The sequence below is a fragment of the Amblyomma mixtum genome, chromosome 3 (assembly GCF_055824585.1).
Source record: "Amblyomma mixtum isolate Tamu chromosome 3, ASM5582458v1, whole genome shotgun sequence".
Lineage (NCBI taxonomy): Eukaryota > Metazoa > Arthropoda > Arachnida > Ixodida > Ixodidae > Amblyomma > Amblyomma mixtum.
The window spans coordinates 82,337,740-82,356,526 of record NC_143014.1 but is presented as its reverse complement, the minus strand read 5'-3'; the positions used below and the strand labels follow the sequence as shown (position 1 = coordinate 82,356,526).

Here is an 18,787-nt window from a genome sequence, read left to right as displayed (position 1 = left end):
GAAGAGGAGGAAGAAAGTCGGGGAGGTTAACAGATAGATGAAACCAGTTTGCTACCCTGCACTGGAGGAAAGGAAGGAGGGGATATAAAGGTGACGGAGAAAAGGGAGAGACAAGAAAAAGCAGAAGGCGAAAAGGCTTCGGCAAAGTCACAGTCTGTCGTGCAGGCCCGACACTCTTTAAGAACAGCTGGAGAGCCAGGCAGGCCTTCACCAGAGATTTCGCCCCCTCCTTCCACCCCCGCCCCCCCCCACCCTCCCCCCCCCCCCCCCCAAAAAAAAAAGGATGATTATTTGCATCAACTCTGCAGAAAATTGCTTTCTAGCCTGCCTGCTCGAACGTGAGCAGCTTCCCAGCCTTCAGCTCTGCCCCCTGCGGTTGGTTGGCACAATTTTTAGTTCTGTCCGTTGTGATGGTGGTGTAAAGGTACAGGCAGGATTAGACTTACAGTGGCCTGTCAGCAATCTTAGTTGTGTCGGCACCAATTTTTAAATGCAGTTTTGAGGGTGGAAATGGAGAGAGAAAGCGTGGGGAGTAATTGAAAAGCTCCTCAACCATCGAGTGGGGTTCTGGCCACTTAGGTACTGCGGGTTGGAAGACGGAGGGGTGCGGGCTGAAGACTCCTTTTCCGCAGGTTTCCGATGGCTGAAGGTGAAGCTCCAATGGGACGAGGACTAAATGGACCGGAAATTAACAAGCAGCGATCGTATGCAAACCGGCAAAGATCTTTGCGAGCGCAGCTTGCTTGTAAACAGAAGGCTTCTCTAAATACTACCCTATCGCAGGGGCTTATGTATTTGAGGTGGGTTTGTGGTATGTGGCATTAAACGTTCCGAAGCGACTCATGAGCTACCAGGGACGGAGTAGTGGAGGGGGCCTGATTAATTTAGGCCATCTGGGGTTGTTTAACTTGATCTGACATGGCATAGCACGCGGGCGTGCTCGCATTTCGCCCGAATCGAAAGGCAGCCGCCACGGCTGGGATTCGAACCCCACGACCTTGGGATCAGCAGCCGAGCGCCAAAGCCACTGATCCGCCTGGGCGGGTCTTGTAAATTTGCAAGCAGTGCAGTGACAAGCAATCACTGTTTTCTTTCTTAACGACAAAGCAACGCAGAACTCTTTGTTTTTGTTGTGCTGCCATATTAACGCGTGCGTGAAGTCATGCTGAGGTCGAGAACTAATGTCCATTGTTTCCAGAAGTGCACAATCTAAGAACGCCTTGTCTTCTTTCTGGCGCTGCTTGTATCGCTTCACGATAAGTCTCTAGAAAATTTGTTTTTGTTTGACACTTCGGTTCGCGGTTGTTGTGCACTTCATCAACTTTATGCAATGCTGAAACTGCAGGCAACAATGCGGAAATGTTGACTATCGAACAGCACCCGGCTGGTTCTGTCTTCTGCTTTTTTTTCTCTTCCTTTTTCTGCCGCGTGAAATGCGTCGTTTATGTGCGTTTATGTCCTCCTTTCGTTACCACGCCTATGACTCGCATACACACGCGGTCCGTTGGCCACCTCGGTGAGTCTAGTGTGGGGGCAGATGGCGCCTCGTCCGCGATTGAGAACTCTCTCCGGCGACATGTGGCCTAAGTCTACGCTAGTGTGAACGAAGATCATGTGACCGCATACGCTTTCTCCCCTGCCTGGCCATCGACACAGGCGGAGCTGGTAGCCATTCGGGACGCATTAACCATCCTCTGTCCACTCTTGTCTCTGAACGCCACCTTGACATCCTCACAAACTCCTCAGGCGCCATCCGTTGTCTACGGCGTCTTCTGAACTCCGACTTATTGGCGCAGGAAATAAAATTCTCCCTTATGGTACGTGTACGATGGATCCATCGAAATGCCCACCCCACACAAGCCTTGGTGGATGGAGCAAGTCACGACTCAGCACCACCACGTCCCCTTCAATCGGCCCCTACCTCTGCGGAGACAACACTCCTCCTAGAAAAAGAAAACCTACGGCGCGCCACGCGAGCACTTATCCCCCCCCCCCCCATTCGTGTGGTACCGACCTCCAGTCGGCCTTGCGCGCTGGGAAGGTGTCTTGCTTCGAAAGTTACGCCTGCGTGCCCCCCTCACCCCAGCGGTAACCTGGTCATGGCCGGCACAGTACCATGCCCCCGTCTGCGACTCCTGCCCCTTGTTCCGCTTGTGTCTGCGAAGCAGACACTAGACACTTGCTCTGGACCTGTCCCTCTTTGCGCGCCATCTGGCAGAAACATCTGCTCCGCTGCGTACTGCACCCAGGTCGACTGACGGATGTAGAAGATTGGATCTCTGGGCCGCACCACTGGACGTTTCTGTACTTCCTTCGAGAGTCGGGCGTGTATCTCTATTTGTAAATAACACTTTATGCCAGTAGGCATGCTGCCGCAAAAAAAAAAAGAAAGAAAACACGCACTGAGGCAGTAGACCACAGGGGGCGTGCCACCTGGGAAAGAAAGAAGCAGAGGAAGACGAAGCCGTCGCGAGCTCATAGTCGCGAGGCGCACGCGGGTGCACGAGCAGCAGCGCACGCAGATCGAACGCTCGGAGCGCACGGCTGGCACTCGCTCGGAAATTTGGGATGCCCCATCGTCGCCGCCAGTGATCCGCCCTCAAGCAAGGTGAGCTTAAGTTGTGTATCTTACCCTCATCCTCTGCCCAGCCTTCGGAGCCGCGTCGCCGGCAGACGCCCGGTTTGGGCCCCTGCTGCGTTTCCCGGGCGGCTCGTGCCTGGCTCAAGCCAGGCTTACACCACGTCAGTCTTACGAGGCCTCGTAGGGCCCGGTCGATTTCCTCCTAGTCCTTCTTTGGATGCCTGCGAGATATCAACGTGCTGTCGTGCTTTGTTTTTTTCAGCAGCATGCTAAAGGTCAAGAGCCACTTGGTCTTCCTAACCGTCCTGTCTCTGTGGAGCGGGTGCTTTGCCACGGCACGGCGGAGGAAAGGCAGAGATGGTGAGCGCTCTCAAAGTTATCTATCTAGCTGGGCGACCTGCCGATTCTTCTCGCGCCGCGTAATCCTCTACGCTGCAACACTCGCTGCGGTGCATCGCGATTTTTTTCCGGGGACAGGATTTCCCCTTCGCAGCGCGAAACCGCTCTCCCCTATTAGCGTCCAAGCTCATTGCTGCTTGATTTGCTAACGCCACTAGATGTTCGCCACGGTGCTTTTTTAGCCTAATCGCAACGGAACGCAGCCAGGCTCGGTCTGGCTACAAAGCCCGAGCCTGCGGGGAGACTCGAAAATTTGAGCGCTGTGAAAGATTACTAGTGTTGAAAGGTGACGGCTTTTGAATTAACGCTGTTCTGCCATATTAACGCGCGCGTGATGTGCTGAGGCCGAGAATTCACTTCATGTTCCGTCTCCAAAAGCTGTTATGTGCCCGTCTGCTGTTAAAACCCAGTTAATTAAGCAGGGTATTGTCTTGGAGGAAAAAAATCTGCGACATCTCAGGAACCTCACTTTGTTTTTTTTTTTTTTGTTTTTTTAAGGGGAAGGGGGCTAACCGCACGTGTAGCTGGCTATCTGGAGTAGTTGGTGCACTCGCCAGCTCCTCGCCTCCTAACTCCATAGCGCGCGAGGTTGCTTCCTTTGTACGTTGTGCTTTTCGCTGGCAGGGCTATTTGTTCCAGAAACAGAGAGCCTTTGGTACGCAGGGTTCAGATTCATAAAGGAGCCCGCATATAAGATTGCTGACGAGAGCCCGTGCGCAAGAGAACCTATTCGTGATGATAGGGCAGCCAAGGCGCCGGCCGTTAGCTTTTACAGACGACATGCTTCAGGGAAGCGACTCTTCAGTACCAGGAACAGCTGCTTAATCGTGGCTTCACACTGTTTCACTCGGGGCACACGCTGCGTGGAAGCTATATCGCTAGAGCTATCGGGGGCCGAATGCTCAAAGCTGATCGCGGAGCAGCGCATCCCGGCCCGCTGATAGCGGTTCGGGAGTAGCTCGCGTTCATGGCTTCGGTGGTCTCGATAAATCCGCGTACGATATCCCAGACACCGATGAATTACTGACCGTTCTCACATGCGCGCAGTTTTGAGAGCTCGGCCCCGATTTTGACGACACCGGCTACAGCGTCTACTTCTCTGCTAGCAATTATACTTCTCTGCCACTTAGCCGTTACGTCTATCGGCCCTACGATTCCGTTTTAAAATGGCTAAGTTGAGCATCGTAAGCATGAAAATGGCAACTTTAGAGCGTGCAAATATCAAGACGAGTTGCCTTCGACTTCCAGTCGAAACTCGTCTTCGACATATCAGCAATATCAGCAATATCAGCACTAATGTCGGCTTCCCATGAGCTCTTCGTCTACTATATACAAATGGTTCTTGCACGGTCTAGTGATTTCGTAACAAGTTGTGATGGGAATTCAACGTGGTGCGATTAAATTTCTCGACTAACAGCCACCACAACTGTTCTTGGGCCAGCGTTAATCCGAAGGGATGGAACTTCAACATCTTATAAGCTAGTTCATCCAGGCTAATTGATCTCAGCCTTGTATCTTACGCCAAGAACCCGTGTGGTTTGCTTTATTGGCGGGAGAATATTGAGCGCCGACTAATCTTGTTTATTGCCGTATTATTTCGTCTTTATTGTCGTGTTTATTGGTGTATTAAAGAACAAAAAAAAACAGATAAACCTTATAGCAACAGAAATTAACTCAGAATGCGTGCTATTTTTCCGTATACTACGGTTTTTCAGTGAGTCGAAAATTTGATTACCGTTAGAGCACTGTTAGTAACACTCGAAATAACGCAATTCTCTGCTTCGCGTTTCCAATGTCTCCAAAACTGGAAGCTCTACTGCAGATAGGGACGGTCAGGGCCGCTCATTAATTAACACGCTGTTGAAGAATAATGCGCCAGGGAATGCGCCAGCGAGCTCAGCGTTCGGCGAAGAGCGGTATTCACTACGCGCGGCGAATAAATAGCGATCTTTCAGCGCTCTGCAGGGCCAGTCATTCGCCATACGCACTGGAAGCTTTGCTTGTAGCATTCTCCAGCAAGTGCCCCCAAAATTCTGCAGGATGCCCGATGCTTGAGGATTCGAACCTGACGACTCGCCGCAGTTTCTAAAGCATTCTTCTGCTCAGGGCCGGGGTGGCGGCATTGAATCCCGGCCGCGGCGGTTGCATTCCACTAAAACGCCCGTGTGCTCTGCGATGTTCGCGCACACACGGTTAACACCACCAGAAGGACAAAATTTTCAATGACCATAAATCTGCGCACACCGAAAATTCAGTGGCAGCCTGAAACAAGACAAGAGTGTGAGAGCTTAGTAATGATTTTCGGGTTGATAGAAAGCGAATATGCGAGGTTTGCGGAAAAGCGGGGAAAATTAATTGTGCATTTAAGTGTAGCCGAACGATATGCCAGCTAGTTGTGCGGGGTTAGTCGCACGCCACAGCAGCTTCCTCGTTAATTGCTGGAAAATGGGCTGCGTGCCTTTTTTTTAACGCGATAGCGTTAGAGGCCCCGTTACCCTGTAAATCCGGCGTTGGCGTTGTCGGCGTTGTGAGCGAAAAATCACGAGCATGGCTCTGGCAGGTGGTGCGCAGAGAGCAACCTAGGAGGCAGGTGGGCCACCTAGGTCACGTGACATTGCGGCGTCATCACAACCTGCCTCTCTGAATTGTGAGCAAACTGCCCCCCTTGGCAGGTGGCAGTTAATGATTCCTCACTCGGGAAAAGCAACCTGGGCTCACAAGGCCCATCGCTGGGAGCACCTGCCATCGCAGGGTGGTAGCGCATCGCTTAACCGCTGCACCACTGCGCCAGGAGGAGTATGAGTACTCCCACGGATCTATGAATGTAGAGAATGACGGTCTGTATATATGGGAATGAACCCACTACGCTATCTCGTCATGCCCTTAAGGCGGACCTCAAGTGTCCCCTCCATTTTTTTTTTGCAGTTCCCGACTCATGCAAGAACGAGGGCGTTCGAGTGAGCGAATGCCGAGCGTCATTCCTGACGGAAATCGATATGATGGACAAGGCCAAGAATTTTCAACATACCAACTGCACGTAAGTGGGAGTGTTCCTGCAGCGGACGAAAGGGTTTATTAACTGCGCAATGGCTGTGACGATGGAAAACCGTCATCACGACGGTGGTTTGCTGAACGGCAGCTCCGACACAGCGTAGATCCTCCACGTCTCAGACACGCTAGCACGTATCAGTTTTATGTTGGCTAAGCAGGCGGAAAAAGTCAGTATAGTTTCTCTTTCTAATCTTCCAAGCACCGCGGGTTCGATCCCAGCCGTCGCGGTCGCATTTCGCTGGAGGAGAAATGTTAGAGGCCTTGTGCTGTGCGGTGTCAGCGCACGTTAAAGAACCTCAGGTGGTCGAAATTATCCACAGCTCTCCACTACGGCGTCCCTCATAGCCTGAGTCGTTTTGGAATGCTGAACTCTATAAAATCAAAACCAAACCAATTTCGAGGCGCCTTTGTGAGTTTATATGGGTTTGTCGATACAGGGGCCTTTTAAAAAGAAATCGCAAGGGTTGCCACCACTACACACTAGCGGCATACCGTGTCTGAGACTGCGAGGGCTCATTTCTGCCGCAGTAAGAAGCAACATGCCAATTAGGCGGGCTGTCAGCGGTCTCACAGCGCGAGTTGTTCATCTTGGGAGGATTTGATCTTTACGCTGAAATGTGGCTGCAGTTTGGACGCCATAGCTGTAGCGCGCAGCGACCTTTTTTTGTGGAGTTGTTCGCTGGTGGAAGCCTTAGTGCTTAGATTTCACTTATCAGACCAGTTGTCATACTCGAGCCTTTTTATGACGAGTTTCGCTGTACCGCTACTCTCTGCAGGAAGCATGAAACGAAGGGGATGGTGCAGCCTGATGAAAACTGCCGCTCCAGCTCATTCTGTTAGCCCAATTGATACGCAACAGCTGTAGTTGCTGTAGGCACAATAAATGCTCACTCGAATAATGGACCGGTAGCACTTCGCGCACCTGCGCAAGTGTCGCGATTACGTGCTTGCGAATGTGCCTAGCTTATCAGCGCTAAAGCTCGGCTTGCGTGCGAGACCTTTGATGAGCCGCACACACACAGACGGACGGGAAGTTTCGACTGAAGCTTTAACACCCTGGCCCTCAGGTGTCTCCTCTGCCTGCGAGCAGTACATCATTTGTTTCGCCCCAAGAAAATGCTGCACACCATGCTGCTTTCAGAGTCAACGTAGACACAGGGAAATGGCGGGCAAGAAAAACCTTGAGCGCTATTGAGGTCTAGTATACGGTACTGTGATATAAGCAACTGCAGGAACATAAGGATTTTGCATTGCATTAAGGCGCAACGCTTCCATGCGGTTTGTAGTGCATGATTCCAGCTCCTAACTGGTCTTCTTTCCCTTGAAGGCTATACTCCAAGCTGGAATGCTGCATGGTGACGGAGTATGGATCACTGGGATGCGCGGACATAGACGTCATCAACAAGGCCATCGCTCGTACTATAAAGGATTACCCGAGTTATGAAAACTGCCCCAAAGGACTCTGTGACCCAGCGTCAGTGAACGGGAGCTTCAAGATCATGCGTGACATGGACGAGAACCTGCACGGCCGTGACGCCGTCTCCGGCCTAGTGAGCTCTCACAAGAGGAAAGTCAAGCGCGAGGCTAGTGCCGACATGGAACCGTCCCGGTCCGAGGTGAACAGCCAAGTCAGCAAAAGCTACGTCGAAGAGCATCTCAAGGGTCCCAAGCACAGAGGAAAAAAGAAGGGGCACAAACGAGGTCACAAAGGAAAGAGGAGCAAGAAACCCAAGCTGGCCGCTGACGATCTTCCCAAGAGCGCAATTAGGCCGGACCACGAAAAAGGCGATGCAAGCGTCCACGATGTAACAGAAAAGGCACACGAAGACGAGCTAACCTCGGCCGCGCCTCCAGCCGCTGTCAGTGAGGTTAGCCACGACAAGGCACAGCAAAACATCAGCTCGGGAGCCAGCGCACTCGAAGGCAATTCGAATGCCACGGGCGTTACCAAAAAGAGTGAAGTCGTAAACGCGTCTGCAGAAATCAGTGTGCCTCCGGCTGCGGCGGCAGCAGCAAACGGAACTTCGACAAATGCTAGTGGCCTGGAAAATGCGGCTGTCACCGGCAAGGCTGCAGGTTTGGATGGACTGTCAGACGTCAAGGTTCCCATCAGCATTGAGGTTGTCAAGAACATATCCTTGTCCGATATTGGAAAGACTGCCAAGAAATCTCATCGTAGGAGGAGGCACCACAAGAACAAACAGTCGAAGGCTGCGCTGAACGTGGATGCCACAAAAGGAGTTGAGGATGAAGGTGTCACCAAGGAGCATGAAGAAGTCACGGCTTCGGTACCGAGCTTAGATTCCAGTGTAGGCGGCGAAGCAGCGCTAGCTCCTGGTGCAGTGATCGCTGCTGATGCTAACCATTCGAGCAGAGCCGGACCTAACAACGAACTGCCACAGCCGGCTACGTCCGAAGAGTCTGACCACGGCCGAGAGAAGCTCGATGCTAAAGATAGCATTATTTTAAACTCGTCCTCTATATCGAGCACAAACAAAAGTATCGCCGACGCTTCTCCTCAGCCCACATTAGGAGAAGCAGGTGTTACAGAGGCAAAACTCGATTCTGCAAAGGAACTTTCAGCAGACGAGAGTGGAGGCAGTCCACCTGCTTCAAGCGACGCAGTCGGCAACAAACCCAACGTTGACCAACCACTCACAAACAAAAATCAGAGTGGTGAAGCTAGTGCTCGCACCGAGTTGGCTACAAACAAGTCAGAGAAATTAACCAAAGATGAAGTGAACAAAACTCTCTCTGACAAAGACACGAACAAGATTGCTGGGGCCATTGCTGAGAGTCCGAAACCAGACGCTAAGTCGGATACAGCAGCTCCTGTTGTCGAAGATACAACGATGGTGCAGGAAGCGAATATAGACGACAAGCATACAGAGACATTAAGCCCATTGCCCGAAAAGAAGGAAGTCGAAGATAACGACCTCTCGAATTTACCAAGAAAGAGTAAATCAAAACTTGTGAGCGAGGTAAACGCACCCGGCACGAAGCTCGAGAGCAATACCAGTTCTGGAAGTGGTTTGACAAAGAACTCTAAGAATTCCAGTGAAAATTCTCCGTCGTCTCCTGATGCCCTGCACAGCGGAGAGAAAAATACGAACCACAGCTCTGTAGAGAAAGAGGCCAAAGGAAATTCAACCTCTGAGAAAGCTGAGCCTAAAAACTCCAAGCTGAACGATGTACCAGAGATCAGTCTCGCAGTCCATAGGCTTGAAAAAAAGCATGAGCTTTCTTCGGGTGTAAATTCTTTCGGTCACAAGAATTTGGAACGAGGAAGCACTGGTAAAGACAAGACAAACCAGGCTAAAGGGTCCGAGGCCAAGAATGAGACAGAAAGCCACGAGGGTATTGTGAACGCTGACGCTTCTCACAACCAGACGCTGAACGCTGATGCTTCTCATAACCAGACGCTGAATGAGACAATCTCAGAGAGACTGCCAGCGCCTGCAAAAGGGCACAGTGACAATAAGACAGAAGCACTCAGCGAAACAGCTGTGAACCTAAAGGACCCGAAGCAAGTTTTTGGAAGCGGGCCGCTGATTGAGGTGAAGGGCAACAAAGGTGGAAGTGTCGAAAAGCAAATGGTGCACGCCTACGAGACAGGAGATTCAGTTGAGAGCATCAAGGGCAAAAGCAGCCTAATCGATGATCTAGTTGACCAGTACGGTCCTGGCAGCAGCGATTACGACTTTCGTTACGGAAGAGAGATGAAGCGGAAGCACAAGCCACGCTTCCGAGATGACGACGACGCGCCTAAGGTGAGACGAAGGCAGTGGGACGGCGACGAGCCGTTTGAAGTTGACACGACGAAGGATCCGTTCCAGGAATACCCAGGCATGAAAGACGGTGACCCTAGGACTGGAGGCCTCTACGTGGCAGAGCGTAGACGCAGACGTCCAGCGGATGAGAGCGTGAAGATTGCACGACACAAGAAGGTACACCGTCGAAAGCCCGAGAACGACTACAACTACGAGAGCGTGGTGCGCTGGAAGCTTCTTGAAGAACTTGACAGTATCCTAGATCCCAAGAACTCTCCTGAAATCGAGACACAGAACAAACCTTCCGAACCAGAGTTTGAACACGAGAAGGACGATGACATGGATCAGTGGAAGAGGCGGCTCGAACCTTTCAAAGTTCAAGTCGAAGAGCAATCTGGAGATCACATTTTGGGCGGTGGTGATGACTCATTCCGCGATGCAGAAGCCATGCGAGACGGAGAGATGTACTACCGCAAGTACCGAAGGCAAGGACCGGTTGTCTACGGTCAAGGTTTCGAAGGTGTGGAACGACCCATCGTCAAAGACCCGCTCATTCATCAGCCCAAGAAACGGTTTTGGATTGAACGCCAAGAAAGTGACGCTAGCAATAGGCCAGCTCACGGTGAGGACACCCAGAGCGCGGTGGACATACACTTGCGCCCCTTACCAGGACCACCAGACCACGATGCAGGCGGCGCGGAGGCTGCTGAAAGGTCAATCGGGTTCGCGCAAGAATCTGCTCCCGAAGAATCGGCCCATCGAGCGATCTCTGCTGAACGTCGCGCCTCGCAGCTGTTCGGGGGAGGGGGCGGCAGGAGGTTAAGCAACAGGCGGGCCGCCAGGGCACGGCGACTGAGGGGCAGCCGTGCGTCAAGAAAGCTGCACAAGAACCTCAAGGACACCGAGGGCCTGAAGATTCTGAGAAACGACGACCTCCAGGGAGACGACGATGACGACGATTCAGATGACGACGACGATGACGACGATGACGATGATGACGACGACGAAAAGGAAGTGGTGGCGATCAAGAAGTCCACCTTGGCTCCCATCACTCCGAAGGGACAAGTGGGGCGTGTCGACGCTGCCGAAAGGCCGCTCATGAGTTTCGGTGAGAGGATACACACTGTTGAGCCCACAAGGCCGACGCCCAAGAAAGACTACAAGCCATCGGGCAACCTAGTTGGCAGTGCCGGTGAGTGCGAACCACTTTCCTGCGTCTTATCGGGAACCTGGTGTGCTCTTTATTTCGTGCAGGGAAGCATGCTAGCTACATCCTTCGGTTTACCGCGTTTTGGTTGCGCAAAGCGCAAGGGGAAACTTAACCTTTCGAATAACGCCACGTGAGAAGAAAAATTTCTAAGATGTGCGCACCTCCTTTCTTTGCAGAGTCGCCAGACTGCGTCCCTGACACCTTAAGGGCACATACAGATTACTGCCGTGGGATCTACACCAAGCACCAGCTTTCTATTGAAGAAGCTAGGAAGACTGCCTCGAAGAAAACAATGGCCTGCTAGTAAGTGTTCCGCCCATTCACGATGCCGCCATCCTTGGGGATGAACGCCATTACTCACAACTGCTGAGGGAAATTTCGTGGGCACTGAAGCAACACACAGTGAAATCAAAAGGTCGCGAGAGATCAATTTGCCTGAGCCAGTGTACAGTAACGACGCAAACATTGGAATAATTAATATTAAGGTTTATTGCCAGCAGAAAACAAAAATAAAAAATACTGCGGGCCAGTCAAAGCCTACAATGATTTAAGCAGCTATTTAAAAAATTTTGAGAAGTCAATACAGTATATTGCTTTGAGAGCCTCACCAAATTCATGAACATAAGATGTCATTGTCTCAACAAGAAGTTAACAGACGTTTTACTACTCGGTGACGTAGCCGCGAACTCTGTCTGGAAGTCTTAAAAAATTCAGGAACGTAAGCACGGAGTCTTGCTTGACCAAATCTGGTATTGGATTTGGGGACCTCAGCCTTGTGCTGGCAATGCAAAACAGGGGGAGCAGCGCAGGTAATAAATATTTAAACTCACACGAGTTCCCCAAATGTCTTATGACAGCAGCCTGGAAAAATAATGAATCAAAAGAAGAAAGCTTATTATAAGAATAGAACCTTTATTCATCAAAGTAAAATACAAATGATTGACAGGGCAGCCCAAGCCAACTGGCTAAGTGAAAAACATGGAATCAGGCAGCGAGTTAAAAATAGTGACCTTGAACAAAGTGGCCACAGAGCAGCGAGGGACAATAGCAAGAGCAGCGAGGGACAATATATCGAGACTGGTAGCGGAAACAACGTACAGGCACATCAGTAACTAAAAAATGACTGCCAAAAATTAGCGCCCACAACACTTTGAATAAACAGAGCGTCCAAAGAAGGAAGGTCAGCTCAAAGGACTCAGGTATCTTTCGACCGCCACGCGAATGAGCAATGACGAAACACAGTAACTCCTTATCCCAAGAACACTCTAAGTGAGCGATTGTGTGATTGACTTATGAACTAGGAAGGGCAATAAGGACCTAGCATTATATAATACGCATGATGAACCACGGAGCTTGTTACATGGCAAGGTTAAATGGATCTTCCATGACGTCACTGTCGAACAGTGCTCCCAAGATATGACACCATCAGAAAAAGGAATAGGAATGCAGCCAAAACTAAGGCAGCTTGAAAAGCGTGATAACAACGGGTCCGCACACAGTAATTATCAGTTTTGGTACCAGAGTTTCCTAGCTCTCGCAGTCTGCGTCTGTAACACTGGCTAGCACATTTAAAAATAGCCTTGGTTGTGGTCGTCTGCATACTCAGCCACTTAGACCTGTAGCCATTAGTAAAGCCAGCGAGGGGGCTTACATTCCACTTGCTGCGTAACGGATGACCATTACTGCACATAGACATATAGAGGAACGGAAAGTCTGCTAAATAATAGCTAACGGTAGGCTGCATAACTAAGGCAAGGCAGACCACGAGGCTTGCGAATGGGCCTTGCGAACGTTCATATACTCGATATATTTGCATTGAATGCACTGGGGCTTAGACGAGAAATATCCCAGAGGAGGAAATATCAGTTCCGACGAAATTCGTGACAGCAGTTTGTACAGAACGCCCAGTTTGAACATATTGCGAACTTGCCGAAGCGAAATTTCAATGTCAGTGTGCATTTGTCTTGACTCGGTGAGGCCACACAACTTGACTTTGCAATAAAAATCTTGCCCCATAAGGTGCCGCTGTTTTAACACGATCCGCCGGTTGGTACAAAACAGTAACATGCTGGCCATTACAGGAAGTGGTCATTCGTTGAACTTAACGCCGAGATAATGTGTTACATCTTTCGTAACGAACCTCATTGCAAGTGTGTCCGACAGCTGTTGCGCTTGCCATGTACTGGGACTGCGCTGCGCTTCGTGCACCGCAGCAGGGCACAAATGACATTTCTGACATTTCTACTTGGTTCTTTCCTTGCAGCAAGCTGGAGTCTATCAAGAGCTGCCTGTCTGCAGGAAGCTACTTCTCAAAGTGTGTGGGGTCGAACAACAACGAGTTCCAAGATCTGCAAGGCTCCGTCATGAGCCAAATGCGTGACCTGAGGTGTGGAACTTCAGTGATTTCCAGCTCTTCCGTGCTCCTGTTGCTTGCAGTGGCTGCAAACTACCTCCTACGCCGAGAAAACTGAACTGAAAGCACATGGCGGACAGGGGTGCCTTGAGGAGTGCTAGTCTGTAAATAAAAGTCTTGAACTACAACCGATGACTGCTCTTTTCAATGATGACCCAGCTGGCTTGCTGGCTGGCTGAGTTCAGCCAGAATAATCGTCATAAGGCCTTTTCAACATTGCAGTTTATCTCTGATTACAGTCTTTATATGCAGAGAGCAAAATGCTTGGAAGTGGACTTCATAATGTGACATCGTGAATTAGTCTGTGTTCCTGAGGCTATACTTTCGCGGATAAGTGGAGGCTGGTTTACGTGATGGCGAGTAAGTTAGATGAAAAATTTTCTTCGGTTACAGACTGGTTGTGCAGCTAAATTTTTGGAACTAGTGCAGATAACATTGCTATGGCAATTGATCACTGCAGTGATGTCAGCACTAGCCCAGCGAAATTCTCTCGCTGGCCGGGTGGCGCGATAATCTGTGGCCGGTGCGCGCGATATCAAAACTTTCAAGCACAGCCAGCGCCACCAGTGGCAGCCAGCAGGCCACGCATTTGAAGTTGATCACGAGGGATTGCTTTGTGCGGCGTGATGGAATGAGAGCCAGCTTCCTCTCCGGTCGGTTATATTTTACCCGGTGCGACATGAGCCTCTTTCATAGTTGAAAAATTCCCCCTTTACTTAAATTCACATTTGTTTCGCCCTCCATTTTTCAGGTTGTTCATATCACAGTGAGGGTCGCCGCGGTGGCTCATTGGTTATGGCGCTCGGCTGCTGACCCGAAAGACGCGTGTTCCATCCTGGCCACAGCGGTAGAATTTCGATGGAGGCAAAAATTTAAAGGCCCGTGTACTGTGCGATGTCAGTGCACGTTTTCCGGAGCCAACCTTCATAAACCATATCACAGTGAAAATCTAACTGTTAACGCGTCCTGAAGTGCGCACATGGGAGCTCATCATCGTGATTTTGATCAAAAGCTGAAGTAAAAAAAAAAAAAAACTGCGATAGAAGAAGAAGAGAGGGGATACATGCGTAGCCCCCGTCTTTCCTCTTGTTTGAGCCTGCGTCAAATTCTGGCCAATTCACCGCCTTGCGAGTGCACCATTTCAACAGCGCCTAACAGCAGCCGGGAAGACGCAGCCATATACAACATTGTGTAGTTGCAGCTTTGAATTCCGATTGGTTTGATCCGCGCAGCCATGCGCGTTCGCATCGCTGCAGCTGCAGGCGCGCAGTAGCGCGCTCTGGGGATCGCAAGGTGCGGCCGGGACCACGCGGACTGACTACAGCGGGAGCGATGTCGCAGCGTCAAATTGATTAGTTCATCCTTTTATTATTTGAACACGTTCACTGCGGCGGTGATTTTCGCAGCCCTAATGCCTGTACGGCCTGGCCCACTGGCGGGCCACTTTTAGTATTATTGGGTGCGTCGTGCGTCGTGACAGCTACAGTGCACAGGGAGCCATGGCGAAGCCAACAACTTGGAACCGTCAACAAAGGGTAACACCGACATGGTATGTGTGCTTTTTCCAGCCTCTTTGATAGATTATGGCTGACCCACGGATTCACTGTGCGACTCAGTATTCATTGCCTACAACATGAATATACGTACGACGTGACCCACCGGTGACTCACGACGCAGTGAAGGTGTTAATATTTATGTATGGTTAGATGCAAGATTGCGAGCAGAACAGCAGCGGTGGTCTAGTGGCCTGAGCACCCGCCTCACATGCGGGAGGTGTGGGGTTCGATCCCCAGTTCTGCGCGGTACCCATCGGTGATACATTGGGTACAAGCTTTCCCCTGGCCTGGTGCTCGGCTTCCTTAGGGTTAATATACAGAAGTTAGTATTTCAACACTGTGAGCAGCGCAATTAAGTTATTGTAAATCGACCATTGACTCTGCTCAGTGTCGTAGAGAATCTATAGCAAACTCGCAAAAATGGAAATAGACGAGAAGAAGAAGTACAGTTCGGGAATTGATCCCGGACGTATTAGTCTGCAGATGAGAAATCTGTCAAAACAAAAATGCGGGAAACACAAAGAGGAAATGCAAATTCAAAACGATGAACAAATATCGTCAATAGCAGCAGGCATTGAAGAAGCAGTAGAAAAGCGCCCTATGGAAAACTGGGATTATAATAGGTTAGACCGACTATACAGACGAATATGAAACAAGTAGAAGTGACCAACCACTGGGAAGGAAAGAGTAAGCCGCGAAGCTGGCGGAATAAGGAAATTAAGGAGGTCATCGAACAGCGACGGGTGGCTTCGAGAGCGCAGAGAGGCAAAGAAGCGGTTTTCTCAAGATGGAATAGAAAAATGAAGAGTGAATCTTTTTGACCAATGGAACTGTAAGCACAGATCCTCGCCGACGGTAAAATCAAGCAATCCACGGTTAGCTGGATGCCTGAGGTTCTCGGTACAGCTAAAGGCGGGAACAGAAACCTCTGGAGCCATATGAGCTGTCTGGGTAAAAAGAACCAAAGAACGTAGGAAATGATTCAAGATGCTGAGGGAAACTGTTTAAAGGAGGACGGAGTCATCAAGGAGCGACGACAGGGTCATTTTCCTGAATGGAAAAGCAACACAGGAAGCATAATTTTAAAGAGTTTAGAATTGAACAATCTGAACTGGAAAAAATGCGGAGAAATGTACTTAAATGAACAACCACTGGGAGAGACAAAATTCTAGTCAAAATAATTAATGAGCTTGGTCCAAGCAGCAAGATCCGCTGCGGTGGCTGAGTGGTTACGGCGCTCGGCTGCTGGCCCGAAAGACGCAGGTTCGATCTCGGCCGCAATTCGATGAAGGCACAATTCTAGAGGCCCGTGTGCTGTGTCATGTCAGTGCACGTTAAAGAACCCCAGGTGGTCGAAATTTCCGGAGCCCTCCACTACGGCGTCTCTCATAGCCTGAGTCGCTTTGGGACGTTAAACCCCAATAAACCAACCAATAAAACAACAAAGCAGCAAGGAAACGTTGTCAACAGAACTGGATGGAGAGTAGAATTAATTTAATCTATAAAGAAAAATAAGATAGGACCAACATAGAATACTTCAGACCGATTACGATAACTTCAGTTACACACAGGCTGGAAATGCAAGAAGTGAAATGAAAAATGCGGACATGGGTAGAGAGTAATAAGGTACTGGGAGAATGACAGAGTGGCTTCAGAAACGGTAGGCGCTTAGACAATAGCCTGTTTATGCACTACTCAATGCACAGAAATAACTAGGGGGAACACGAGCCCCTGTCTTTAGCCTCGCTGCACAAAAGCGTTGCGTACGACAACGTTAATGGGGAACTCCTGTTGAGAGTGGTCAATGATGGAGGCATCAGTCATGAGATAATGAAATTGCTAAAGGAAATATGCCTAGATAAAGAAGTTGAAATTTGCATGGAAAGGAACAAGTGGGAGAACAGTCGAGATACACAAATGATTAAGGCAGGGTTGCCCATTATCACCGCTTTGTGTTCATCATTTACGCGATAATTATGGAAAGAAGCTTACAAGACAGTAATCTAGGTTATAATCTCTCGTACAAACTTGGCGGAATGGTCGGAGAGCAGCGGCTGCTGGGGTTAAGGTAAGCTGACGATATTGTGCTGCTAGCTGATAACCAGGAAGATTTACATACTGATTAATACTTGTGGAGACGAAGGAGGGGCTCAAGGCTTCAATCTTAGCTCAGTTAAGTCAGATTTCACGACATTCAACGATTTTATTAATCAGGTGCTTACAATACAAGACCATTGGATACCCAGGCTGGCAGAATACAAATATCTTGGGGTATGGGTAAAAGAACAGTTATACATGGAAGAGGAAGAAAAGACTACTAGGGCGAAAGGGTGAAGAGATGTCGCGATAAAGAAGCATAGAGCATAATGGGGATACACCGGACATGAAGTACTGATAGGTATTTGGAAAAGAATAATGGTGCCGTGGTTTTATTTTGGACTTACTTTTGGAAAGGGCTTAATTTTGGGAATCTACCAAAGGGCAGAAGTTCAGTCGAGGCTAGAAATAAATCACAGAGCTGTTGTCATGTTACGTCTAAGTGCCCACGGCAAAATAAATAAGGAAGTACAGGGGACGTGGGCTGGACATCGTTTAAAGCAAGGGGAGGTCAAAGTAAAATAATCTATGAAGAACGTCTAAGGAAATTAGACAATAACAGAAGAGAAAGTAATATATTTAAATACTGATGCAGAAAGGCCATTGATGCAAAGTGGCGGAAAAGAGGAAGAAAACTAACAGGGAAGTATGCAGGAAACCAGAACGGGGAAATAAAAGAGCTTCAAACGCCGGGCAAAGAAAGCAAAGGGTGAAAGGGGGCTTAACTGAATGAAAAAAAAAAAAAAGCAGACTCTGGACCTGAACAGAAAATGGAAAAGTCCCACCAATAAGGAATCGCTCTGTGATAATTAAGAGGCAGCGCCTTGCTGTTTGAAGCGAGATCAGGGTGTCTTAGAACGCGAAGCAACAAGAACTTTAACCGAGAAGATGACACATTTGCTGTGTGTGGTAAATTTGTAGAAACAATTTTGAAAATATTATGCCAGAATGTGGTGGTATCCACACTGATGCTAATGCAGGCATAGTCACTCTACCTAAAGGTAATAAGAATGAATCTGCGGCAGACATTAGAAACGAGCGATTGGAAGACTGATGGCTTAAAAGTAGGGCGGTGACGTAAGGTTACAAGTTCAGGATTAAACGCTGTTTAAACGTAAAATTCAATACCATTTGTATTTAAAGAAAAATGGCGAAAGTTTGAGATTGGTTAGAGAAATATAAAGAAAAAGAAATATCGAGCATGCTGGCACCTGCACTTCTTTTTATAGTGGGCGCTCCTAACATGGAAAACAGACAGACGGGGGCATCAATGTGACCGTGCATTCGCTTACGGCTGTCATGTCCGGCCCCTATGATGTCGATCACTGAGCTCCAACGCCACGAATTCTCTCACACATGATTGCTGGCCGGGTTTCGCGCACTGCTTTCTGCCCACAGGCTTGCAGAAGCGCACCCTTCCAAAAGAAGGCTGCTTTCACGCGCTGTCCCTGCGTTTATCGGGAGCGCCCCTTCCTTGGAACGGGCCTCTTTGTTTCCCATGCAGTACACCAGCTGCGATTCACTCGGGTGGGCAGACGTCCTTCGAGCTGCGCGCTGGAGGATCTAGGTTGGCGCAGTGTTATTGTTCGTGGCGTACTGTTCTGCTTGGAAACTTTTTTGCACAGTAGCAGACACCCTGAAGAAGGCGATGTGTGTCCCATGACATTCTGCGCTTGAGAACAAAGATTGGAAAACCGAAACATGCGCTCA

The 18,787-nt window shown here is 49.5% G+C and overlaps 1 protein-coding gene across 1 annotated transcript; it reads left to right on the top strand.

Annotated features, from left to right (window-relative positions):
- Positions 1–2,516: 2,516 nt before the first annotated feature.
- LOC149350798 (uncharacterized) lies at positions 2,517–13,482 on the top strand. Its single transcript, XM_089576940.1, has 7 exons — positions 2,517–2,608; positions 2,847–2,941; positions 5,906–6,017; positions 7,359–9,801; positions 9,868–10,993; positions 11,188–11,314; positions 13,275–13,482. Exons 2-7 carry the CDS (start codon positions 2,848–2,850, stop codon positions 13,480–13,482), a joined length of 4,110 nt encoding a protein of 1,369 aa, XP_089433066.1. The 5' UTR covers positions 2,517–2,608; position 2,847.
- The last annotated feature ends 5,305 nt before the right edge of the window (positions 13,483–18,787 follow it).